At 42.4% G+C, this 11,766-nt stretch overlaps 1 protein-coding gene and 2 long non-coding RNA genes across 6 annotated transcripts in view; 2 read left to right on the forward strand and 1 right to left on the reverse strand.

Moving 5' to 3' along the window:
• The first annotated feature begins 5,381 nt into the window (after nt 1-5,381).
• Nucleotides 5,382-5,564, forward strand: LOC139025930 (uncharacterized). The gene is made up of 2 exons (XR_011477610.1): nt 5,382-5,412; nt 5,479-5,564. It is a non-coding gene; the product is annotated as an uncharacterized lncRNA (long non-coding RNA).
• A 311-nt stretch (nt 5,565-5,875) lies between these two features.
• Nucleotides 5,876-7,223, forward strand: LOC139025929 (uncharacterized). Of its 4 annotated transcripts, none has more exons than XR_011477608.1 (3): nt 5,876-5,917; nt 6,061-6,273; nt 6,859-7,223. It is a non-coding gene; the product is annotated as an uncharacterized lncRNA (long non-coding RNA). The 4 variants fall into 4 exon arrangements; XR_011477606.1 differs by having other exon boundaries at nt 5,904-6,023; nt 6,061-6,291; nt 6,877-7,223; XR_011477605.1 differs by having other exon boundaries at nt 5,904-6,023.
• Nucleotides 7,224-9,460: 2,237 nt separating this feature from the next.
• The window catches only part of tlr2 (toll-like receptor 2), a 28,449-nt gene continuing 26,143 nt past the window's right edge, over nt 9,461-11,766 (reverse strand). Inside the window, 2 exon segments of the mRNA XM_070441196.1 lie at nt 9,461-9,891; nt 10,217-10,301. Coding sequence (XP_070297297.1) covers nt 9,751-9,891; nt 10,217-10,301 — 226 coding nt within the window. The 3' untranslated portion in view covers nt 9,461-9,750.

The raw sequence follows: 11,766 nt of genomic DNA on the forward strand, positions 1-11,766 counted from the left end.
GAAGGGCAGTGGGCTGGATGACAGGAAGAGGAGGAGTCGAAGGGCAGTGGGCTGGATGACAGGAAGAGGAGGAGTCGAAGGGCAGTGGGCTGGATTCTAACCCTTATACCAATAAATGGCAACACTTCCTCGATATGGACAGCAAGACGGCCCTTCGACCCGATGAGGTGTTTCTACGCATGAGCTTAGCTAGCCAATGTCACCATGACATCACCTACAAATGTAATCCAGGATTTCTATTGGAGAAGCCGTTTCTGCCTACCTTCGTAGATGATGGTGGAGGTTCCTGTCTGTAAGCGGGTGTTTCCTCTCTCACCATGCTTTTCCCACGTGTGGTCCTCCATAATGTCTGGCGTGCTCACGCAGCAGAGGGAACAGCTGGCTCTGGTCTATTTATTGCCCCCTCCCCACGAAATAGGGAATATAGTGGAATTTGGTTCTTGTGTAAAATGGTACTTACTGAACTGTTGTATGCAAAATATGTTGTTGGCTTAAAGGACTTGTCCCCGTCCCCCCTCCAGAGGAAGTTGTCGTCACTATTTCAACGTAATTTCCTGTCCTAGAGATTAAATGCACGTTTTATGTTCCACCTCTAAAGAATGACAAAAGCTACTTCTACATTTTTTACGAATTGGCTGTCGAAATTTCCACGTGAAGTTTAAAACGGCTGTCAGTGTAGCTAGCCATCTTGCTAACCTTATCTAGCTAGCTAATGTTATGTTGTTGCTCAGATTTTTTGTGTTTTGTTTACTGTACTGTATTCAGAGGATTAGCCAGCTGGCTCTATGGCTGGTTCTGGAGCTGGATGTGTCAAAAGCATTGATTTGATTTAGGAGGAGGAAGAGGAGTAGTACTAGGTGGGATCTTAATTTGATCACCCTGTTGACGCAGAACATTTTCCTGCGCAGCATAAAATGCTTTGTGATTTACATAAATTCACTGAAATATGTCACGAAACTGGCTAACTAACTATACCCGTCTGATATTGAATCACTCGCTAAGTCTAAGGGTCCATAGCTACATGGTCTGTCACCTAATTTTAATGCGAGAAGTCCGAGTATACGGACCGTGTTGTATGTACGTGCCCAGGAGACAGAGAACTTACCTGGAACCAGGACTAGCTCAGTCTTGACTCCTACTGGCTTGGCCAGCACAAACAGATTTATTTTTAAATTTTTTAAAATGGTGACAGAAAGAAATATATAATTCACTTTCCCGTGGCAACGTGATGGCCAATACAAATCTTGTTGCTGCATGGTTATTTTTCCTGCCGTGACAATGCCGGTCAAATTAAGATCCAACAATTGTAGTAGTAGTAGGCAGTTTTTTTTTTTTAAGTTTGTGAGAACAAAAAAAACGCATTGATACGGTTACAAAAACAGCTGTATCTTGATTGGTAGAAGTAATTTCTCTTTTGATTGCCCGATTTTGGATATCAGAGAAGAATTACTAGCATGTCATAAGGCTCTAAGGGCCCGGTTCTGACGTAGGAAATGTATGCCTTTCCGACGCACTTCTCAGTCGTCGGTATTCAGACTGACCTTATGCAGGCGTGTTACAGGTTTTGTAGGCTGGGTTCCCTTGCGGGTGCTGAATATATTTAATTCAGTCTGAATACATTTAATTCAGTCTGAATACATTTAGTTCAGTCTGAATACATTGAATTCAGTCTGAATACATTGAATTCAGTCTGAATACATTTAGTTCAGTCTGAATACATATAATTCAGTCTGAATACATTTAATTCAGTCGCTGAAAACACTTCCCACTTTGCTAGCCAACAGATTTTTCTCGTGGAGTTTTCATTCAGTAGGGTTTTCAGTACATTTATCTAAAGCCGTCCCTTTTTTTTTTTTTTCTCTCGACAGACTCACTAGAATATATGGAGAGAAGGGATCAGAATATTAGGGATCAATGAAAGAATGCTACGTAAATACACAGAATTCTTCCCCTTTTTTAGCACCATTTGTATATTATTTTGGGTTAGGGAAGTATTTATGAATAATAACCCTGGAGAGCCTTTATTCACAAAATATATTGGTGAATCAACCAATAGGAGCCCTTCTCTGCGAGGCACTACGAACCCTCCCTGGTCTTTGTGGTTGAATCATTGCACACGGTGAGTCTATGCAACTTAGTATGTGACGAACAGGCCCCCCCATTTAACATCGAACGGGGCTGCGCTTACGGTGAGCGGGTTGAGAGTTTTAAGTTCCTTGGTGTCCACATCACCAACAAACTATCATGGTCCAAACACACCAAGACAGTCGTGAAGAGGGCACGACAACACCTTTTCCCAACATTTGGTATAGGTCACCATTTCTTCAAAATGTTCTACAGCTGCACCATCGAGAGCATCCCGACCGGTTGCATCACCGCCTGGTATGGCAACTGCGCGGCCTCCGACCGTAAGGTGCTACAGAGGGTAGTGCGTACGGCCCAGTACATCACTGAGGCCAAGCTTCCTGCCATCCACGACCTCTATACCAGGCGGTGTCAGAGGAAGGCCCTAAAAATTGTCAAAGACTCCAGTCACCCAAGTCATAGACTGTTCTCTGCTACCACACAGCAAGCGATACCGGAGCGCCAAGTCTAGGTCCAAAAGGCTCCTTAATACCTACCCCCAAGCCATAAGACTGCTGAACAATTAATCAAATGTTTCTTAACTCGCTTTCTTGAACTGCATTGTTGGTTAAGGGCTTGTGAGTAATCATTTCACGGTAAGGTGACTACACCTGTTGTATTTGGAGCATGTAACAAATCAAATTTGATTTGACTTTTTAAGCAAATGTTAACTCCTGAACTTATATAAACAAATGGGTTGAATACTTATTAACTCAATACATTTCAGCTTTTAATTTTTAATTAATTTAAAAATATATATTTTTAAACATAATTCCACTTTGACATTATGGGGTATTGTGTGTGTGTATTCCAGTGACACAAAATCTCAATTGAATCTAACCTAATTATGTTTAATAATTTATTAAATTTAGAAAACAGAAATACCTTATTTACATAAGTATTCAGACCCTTTGATATGAGACTCGAAATTGAGCTCAGGTGCATCCTGTTTCCATTGATCATCCTTGAGATGTTTCTACAACTTGATTGGAGTCCACCTGTGGTAAATTCAATTGATTGGACATGATTTGGAAAGGCACACACCTGTCTATATAAGGACCCACAGTTGACAGTGCATGTCAGAGCAGAAACCAAGCCATGAGGTCGAAGGAATTGTCCGTAGAGTTCAGAGACAGGATTGTGTCGAGGCACAGATCTGGGGAAGAGTACCAAAACATTTCTGCAGCATTGAAGGTTCCCAAGAACACAGTGGCCTCCATCATTCATAAATGGAAGAAGTTTGGAACCACCAAGACTCTTCCTAGAGCTGCCGCCCGGCCAAACTGAACAATCGGGGGAGAAGGGCCTTGGTCAGGGAGGTGACCAAGAACCCGATGGTCACTCTGACAGAGCTCCAGAGTTCCTCTGTGGAGATGGGAGAACCTTCCAGAAGGACAACCATCTCTGCAGCACTCCACCAATCAGGCCTTTATGGTAGAAAAGGAAACCACTCCTCAGTAAAAGGCACATGACAGCCCGCTTGGTGTTTGCCAAAAGGCACCTAAAGACTGAAACCATGAGAAACAATATTCTCTGGTCTGATGAAACGAAGACTGAACTCTTTGGCCTGAATGCCAAGCGTCAAGTCTGGAGAAAACCTGGCACCATCTCTACAGTGAAGCATAGTGGTGGCAGCATCATGCTGTGGGGATGTTTTTCAGCAGCAGGGACTGGGAGATTAGTCAGGATCAAGGGAAAAATGAACGGAGCGGTGAGAGAGAGAGACCTGAAAATAACTGCAGCAACGCTCCCCATCCAACTTGACAGAGCTTGAGAGGATATGCAGAGAAGAATGTGAGAAACTCCCCGAATACAGGTGTGCCAAGCTTGTAGCGTCAATTTAATTCATTTTAGAATAAGGCTGTAAAGTAACAAAATGTGGACAAAGTCAAGGGGTCTGAATACTTTCCGAAAGCACTGTATATTAAATGCATCAGAAAATGTATTTAATGCATTTCAAAGTAATGTATTTTAGAATATATTTTATAATGTATTTATATTTACAAATGTTTTTTGTGAAATTAATTCCAACATACATTTAAATGTATTTGTAAGAAATATTTTTTTTATAATTAAAATTTATGGCAAATATAAGAAATTGGCGAAATCATATTGTAACAAAATGGTGACTTTATTAACAATTAAGCTATTATGTATGCTGTTGCCTTGACTGTTGATCTGACTGTGTCAAAACTACAGTCACATTTCATAGCTATGCAGGAATCCCTGATTTTTAAAACGTGTGCTTAAATACGGGCAGAACGAAAAGCATGCTGTTTTCAAACTCTCGTAAGAATGTTTCAGATGAACTACATGTTAACACTCATTAGTTCTCCAATCAAACGTGTTCCCGCATATCAATACTTAGACATTGGGATTGTTTTTTTTTAAACATATAGATGAGCTGGTTAAGAAGAAGCTAAGATTTAAAAGTTGTCTTTTTCTACAGAAACAGATTGTAACGTTCTCTAAGCGGTAGGAAGCAGATTATTGTCAACCTTTTTATCTGTTGTTGATTATGGTGGTTTTATTAATCAAAGAGCAGCTGCTAGTGTAACGGATGTGAAATGGCTAGCTAGTTAGCGGGTACGTTTGTGGAGCGATGGGTAACGACGCTTCGTGGGTGACTGTTGTTGATGTGTGCAGAAGGTCCCTGGTTCGCGCCCGTGTCGGGGCGAGGGGACGGTCTAAAGTTATACTGTTACGCTACTACTCTTAAACCTTTAGATGTCATCCACCATAGTGCCGTTTGTTTGGTTACAGGTGACAGTTTTAATACTCATCACTACATCCTGTATCAAAAGGTTGTCTGGACTTCGTTAAAGACCCGTAGATCTCTACATGACTCCCGTTTTGTTTACAACGCCCTACTTCATCAACATCTGTCTTATCTAACTTTGCTGTTGAAGTCTAGACACGTGATTTGTTCTAACCCGTTCACAGGATTGGTTAACTAGAGGTTCCTAACCTGTTCACAGGATTGGTTAACTCGTGAGGTCCCTAAAACCAGGTTCACAGGATTGGATACCTAGAGGATCCTAACCAGTTCACAGGATTGGTTAACTCGTGAGGTTACTAACCAGTTCACAGGATGGTTAACTCCTTGAGGTTACTAACCAGTTCACAGGATTGGTTAACTGGAGGTCCTAACCAGTTCACAGGATTGGTTAACTCTGAGGTCCCTAACCAGTTCACAGATTGGTTAACTAGAGGATCCTAACCAGTTCACAGGATTGGTTAACTTTCGTGAGGTTCATAACCAGTTCACAGGATTGGTTAACTCTTGAGGTTCTAACCAGTTCACAGATTGGTTAACTGAGGATCCTAACCAGTTCACAGGATTGGTTAACTGAGGTTCCTAACCAGTTCACAGGATTGGTTAACTCTTGAGGTTCCTAACCAGTTCACAGGATTGGTTAACTCTTGAGGTTCCTAACCAGTTTCACAAGGATTGGTTAACTCTTGAGGTTCCTAACCAGTTCACAGGATTGGTTAACTCTTGGGGATCCTAACCGTTCAAGGATTGGTTAACTGTGAGGTTCCTAACCAGTTCACAGGATTGGTTAACTCTTGAGGTTCCTACCAGTTCAAGGATTGGTTAACTCTTGAGGTTCCTAACCAGTTCACAGGATTGGTTAACTCTTGGGGATCCTAACCCGTTCACAGGATTGGTTAACTGTTGAGTCCCTAAACCAGTTCACAGGATTGGTTAACTCTGAGGTTCCTACCAGTTCACAGGATTGGTTAACTCTGAGGTTCCTAACCAGTTCACAAGGATTGGTTAACTGTTGAGGTTCCTAACCAGTTCACAGGATTGGTTAACTAGAGGTCCTAACCAGTTCACAGGATTGGTTAACTCATGAGGTTCCTAACCAGTTCACAGGATTGGTTAACTAGAGGTTCCTAACGCAGTTCACAGGATTGGTTAACTCTGAGGTTCCTAACCAGTTCACAGGATTGGTTAACTAGAGGTTCCTAACCAGTTCACAGGATTGGTTAACTAGCTTAGAGGTTCCTAACCAGTTCACAGGATTGGTTAACTCTGAGGTTTCCTAACCAGTTACAGGATTGGTTAACTGTGAGGTTCCTAACCAGTTCACAGGATTGGTTAACTAGAGGTTCCTAACCAGTTCACAGGATTGGTTAACTGTTGAGGGTTCCTAACCTGTTCACCAGGACTTGGTTAACTAGAGGTTCCTAACCTGTTCACAGAGATTGGTAACTAGAGTTCCTAACCAGTTCACAGGATTGGTTAACTCTAGAGTTCTAACCAGTTCACAGGATTGGTTAACTTTGAGGTTCCTAACCAGTTCAAAGGATTGGTTAACTCGTTGAGGTCCTAAACCAGTTCACAAGGATTGGTTAACTAGAGGTTCCCTAACCAGTTCACAGGATGTGGTTAACTAGAGGTTCCTAACCAGTTCACAGGACACTTGATAGGTCATCTGTTGAGTGACAGGCAGCTACACACTGTTCACGGTATATGATTGTGGACACAGAGTGTGTGACGCTACCACTGTCGGACAGTGTATGTGTATATCTGTGTATTCTGGATAGATTGTGCTATAGCTCAGTTCACAGTGAAGCATAGGCTGTTTATCTTGAAGGTTTCACCACACAGTTTCAGCAGGGGAATGGGTGAACTCAATTTGAGAGTATCTATCGTGCCCTAGTAATTGTTAACCTCTCACGGACAGTTCCTACACAGTATAATATCTATCGGGATGTGAGGAGAGGCATCTCCGTAACCAGTTCACAGGACTGGTTAACTCTTGAGGTTCCTAACCAGTTCACAGGATTGGTTAACTCTTGAGGTTCCCAGGGTCTCCACCCAGCTAGATAAATCTGATTTTAGTTTTAATTCCAAATACATTTCATCTTGCTCTGGTGCTGTTCGGCCTATTTAAAGTCTTGATTGACGACTATTTTGTGGAGGAATATAACTGTTTTTCTGGGTGATGTTTTATGTCCCATGACTGTGGTTTTGTATTTTAGTGTGTATATGTTTAAGTATGTGTATATTGTATTATGCAGGGCATATTTGGAAATGAGACTTAGGTTTCAATGTGTCTTCCCTTTAAATAAATAATTAAACATTATGAAAACTTAGTAGTCTCCTTGGTATCACATGCTCTTACAGTTGAAGTCGGAAGTTTACAAACACCTTAGCCAAATACATTTAAACTCAGTTTTTCACAATTCCTGACATTTAATCCGAGTAAAAATGCTCTGTTTTAGGTCAGTTAGGATCACCATTTTATGTTAAGAATGTGAAATGTGAGAATAATAGTAGAGAGAATGATTTATTTCAGCTTTCATCACATTCCCAGTGGGTCAGAAGTTTACATGCACTCAATTAGTATTTGGTAGCATTGCCTTTAAATTGTTTAACTTGGGTCAAATGTTTCGGGTAGCCTTCCACAAGCTTCCCACAATAAGTCTGGTGAATTTTGTCCCATTCCTCCTGACAGAGCTGGTGTAACTGAGTCAGGTTTGTAGGCCTCCTTACTCGCACACGCTTTTCAGTTCTGCCCACAATATTTCGATAGAATTGAGGTCAGGGCTTTGTAATGAAAATAGACGCTTTGGAGAAAATAGACCAAATTATTAGCGTGAGGAACATGGGCTACTAACAGCTTGCTATTGCTTATATTTTAGCCTACTTGGTAAATACTTTTATATCGTCTATTTGATCTGCAGTTGGTTGAGGGTTTGTAAGTCAGCATTTCACAGTAAGGTCTACACCTGTTGTATTCAGCATTTCACAGTAAGGTCTACACCTGTTGTATTCAGCATTTCACAGTTAAGGTCTACACCTGTTGTAGTTCAGCATTTCACAGTAAGTGTCTACTACACCTGTTGTATTCAGCATTTCAACGTAAGGTCTACTACACCTTGATTCAGCATTTCAGTGGTCTACTACATCCTGTTGTATTCAGCATTTCACAGTAAGGTCTACACCTGTTGTATTCAGCATTTCACAGTAAGGTCTACACTGTTGTATTCAGCAGTTCACAGTAAGGTCTACACACCTGTTTTATTTCAGCATTTCACTGTCGTCTACCTACACCTGATTGTATTCTAGGCAATTTCTATCGTAGTAAGGTCTACACCTGTTGTATTCCAGCATTTCACAGTAAGGTCTACACCTGTTGTATTCAGCATTTTCACAGTAAGGTCTACACCTGTTGTATTCAGCATTTCACAGTAAGGTCTACACCTGTTGTATTCAGCATTTCACAGTAAGGTCTACACCTGTTGTTTTGGGATTATACCCTGATGAAGACAGCTTGCCTGTCGAAACGTTGGATATTACATTTTTGTATCTTGAGCTCCTAGAGTGACTCTCCTTTTGTTTTCAAGTTTTCCACTCCGCTAGCCAGCACCTCGTCTAAATAGGTGTGCGTTTCTTTTTCCTCTAGAGTATTCGGCGCATGTGACAAAGTTTGATTTGATTGAAATGTTTTTAAAAATAACATTGTATGGGAAGTACCACCAACCGAGTCTGAAAGTCTGAATGAACGGTATCAAACACATCGTTTCCACGTTTGATACCGTATCGTCCACTCCATTCTTGCAATATGAGTAAAATAGTTTTCCTTCCAATTTGTTTTTTATTAACTATGTCAAAAAGCAGCTTTTCTGTGTTTGAATGGTGTGGGTTTATACCGGTCATAAGGCCGTCAATTAAATTAATTAAAGGTAAAAAAAAATATTCATCATAATAATTTAAATATTCATGCAGGTAGATCACTGATTGGCCAGTTCAGCCTCCTCTAGACTGCTGACATCATACTTTATGAGGAAATTGCAATCATTTTTTTAAACGGTCTGTTTGAGATGGGATTTTCAAAGTGTTTTTTCTATGGGTATAGGATGACTCAACAACAATATTTGGGTATGAGTTAACAGAATATTAACTTTTAAAAATTTGATTTTCACTTGACAGTGACAGTGTATCAGCTTTCTAATGTGATCAAAAATACTGGATGAATAACATTTTTGGTGAAGTAAATGTCTGAAGGGGACAACTTAGTCAAATAAAGAACAACTTGGCGAAGTAAAGTCAAAACAATGACAAATTATTATTGCAAACAGACTTCCAGAATAAGGATAAGCAACCCAACCCAACCCACCCAACCAATCAGTTAACCAACCCTCTACCACCCACCCACCCGCCAATCAGTTAACCAACCCTCTACCCACCCACCCAGCCAATCAGATAACCAACCCTCTACCCACCCACCCAGCCAATCAAATAACCAACCCTCTACCCACCCACCCAGCCAATCAAATAACCAACCCTCTACCCACCCACCCAGCCAATCAAATAACCAAACTACTACCCAACCAATCAGTTAACCAACCCTCTACCCACCCGCCCAGCCAATCAAATAACCAAACTACTACCCAACCTATCAATTAACCAACCCACCCAACTAATAAATTAACCAGCCCACCAACCAACCAATTCACCCAACCAATCAATTAAGCAACCCAACCAACCAAACATTTAACCAACTCATCAACCAACCAATCAATCTTTACTGTCGGCAGAAAAGAGAATAATTCTGGACTCCTCTGAGTAGATATCTGGGATTCCAGACTTCCCGGCACCCGGTTGGATCACAGCTCATCTCCGCCCCTCACGGCCAGACGGAGGTTGGTCCAGAATTCTGCCCTCCTCTCGTCCTCCTGCGGCCACTCCAGGTAGGTACGCGAGCTCATCAACTTGCGGAGCTTGCAGAAGCGTTTGGGAACGTCGTCCTTGGGATGTTCACACACACAGATACACACACACACACACAGATACACACATTTGATCATCCTTGAAGATGGGATGAGTTAACACAAGGGTTGTCTCCCAAATGACACCCTATTCCCTATATAGTGCACTACTTTAGACCAGAGCTCTATGGAACCCTATTCCCTATATAGTGCACTACTTTAGACCAGAGCTCTATGGAACCCTATTCCCTATATAGTGCACACTATATAGTGCACTACTTTATACCAGAGCCCTATAGAACCCTATTCCCTATATAGTGCACTAATAGGGTGTCATTTGATGTGTAACCTAGCTCCTCCCTACCTTGGAGATGGGTTCCAGAAGCACCAGGACGGCCGCCTCGGAGTCCCCGTCAAACAGACGGAAGTGGGAAAAGTCCAACTCGTACCTGGAACAACAATATTATATAACTATTAACTCCACTCTGAGCTCCACTCTGAGCTCCACTCTGAGCTCCACTATTAACTCAGCTCTGAGCTCCACTATTAACTCAGCTCTGAGCTCCACTATTAACTCAGCTCTGAGCTCCACTATTAACTCCACTCTGAGCTCCACTATTAATTCCACTCTGAGTTCCACTCTGAGCTCCACTATTAACTCCACTCTGAGTTCCACCCTGAGCTCCACTATTAAGCCACTTATAATTCCACTCTGAGCTCCACTATAACTCCACTCTGACCGTTTCCACTCTGAGCTCCACTATTAACTCCCACCTCTGTGGCTCCACTATAACTCCACTCTGAGCTACCTAACTCACTCTGAGCCCGCACCCTGAGCCACTCTGAGCTCCACTATTACTCCACTTCAAGCTCCAAGCTATTACTCCACTCTGAGATGTGGCTATTAACTCCACTCTGAGATGTGCCTATAACTCCACTTGAGCTCCATTATGAGCTCCACTTTAAATCCACTCTGAGCTCCACTATTTAACTCCACTCTTGAGCTCCACTATTAACTCCACTCTGAGCTCCACTCTGAGCTCCACCATTAACTCCACTCTGAGCTCCACTATTAAACTCCACTCTGAGATCCACTATTAACTCCACTCTGAGCTCCACTGAGCTCCACTATTAATTCCACTCTGAGCTCCACTCTGAGCTCCCCTATTAACTCCACTCTGAGCTCTCCACTATTAACTCCACTCTGAGATCCACTTTTAATTCCACTCTGAGCTCCACTTATTAACTCCACTCTGAGCTCCACTCTGAGCTCCACTATTAACTCCACTCTCCTGAGCTCCAATATTTAAACTCCACTCTGAGCTCCACTATTAACTCCACTCTGAGCTCCACTATTAACTCCTCTGAGCTCCACGCTGAGCTCCACTCTGCACTCCACTATTAACTCCACTCTGAGCTCCACTATTAACTCCCACTCTGAGCTCCACTATTAACTCCACTCTGAGCTCCACTATTAACTCCTCTGAGCTCCACTCTGAGCTCCACTCTGAGCTCCACTATTAACTCCACTCTGAGCTCCACTATTAACTCCGTCTGAGCTCCACTATTTAACTCCACTCCTGAGCTCCACTATAACTCCACTCTGAGCTCCACTATTAACTCCCTCTGAGCTCCACTCTGAGCTCCCACTCTGAGCTCCACTATTAACTCCACTCTGAAGCTCCACTATTAACTCCTCTGGGGCTCCACTCTGAGCTCCACTCTGAGCCTCCACTATTAACTCCACTCTGAGCTCCACTATTAACAACACTATTTTATGTGGGGGCAAACTACCTGCCCCTCCAGGACACCTACACCACCGATGTCACAGGAAGGCCAAAAAGATCATCAAGGACAACAAAACCACCCAAGCCACTGCCTGTTCACCCCGCTATCATCCAGAAGGCTCGAGCC

Source organism: Salvelinus sp. IW2-2015, unplaced genomic scaffold (genome assembly GCF_002910315.2).
Source record: "Salvelinus sp. IW2-2015 unplaced genomic scaffold, ASM291031v2 Un_scaffold3578, whole genome shotgun sequence".
Lineage (NCBI taxonomy): Eukaryota > Metazoa > Chordata > Actinopteri > Salmoniformes > Salmonidae > Salvelinus > Salvelinus sp. IW2-2015.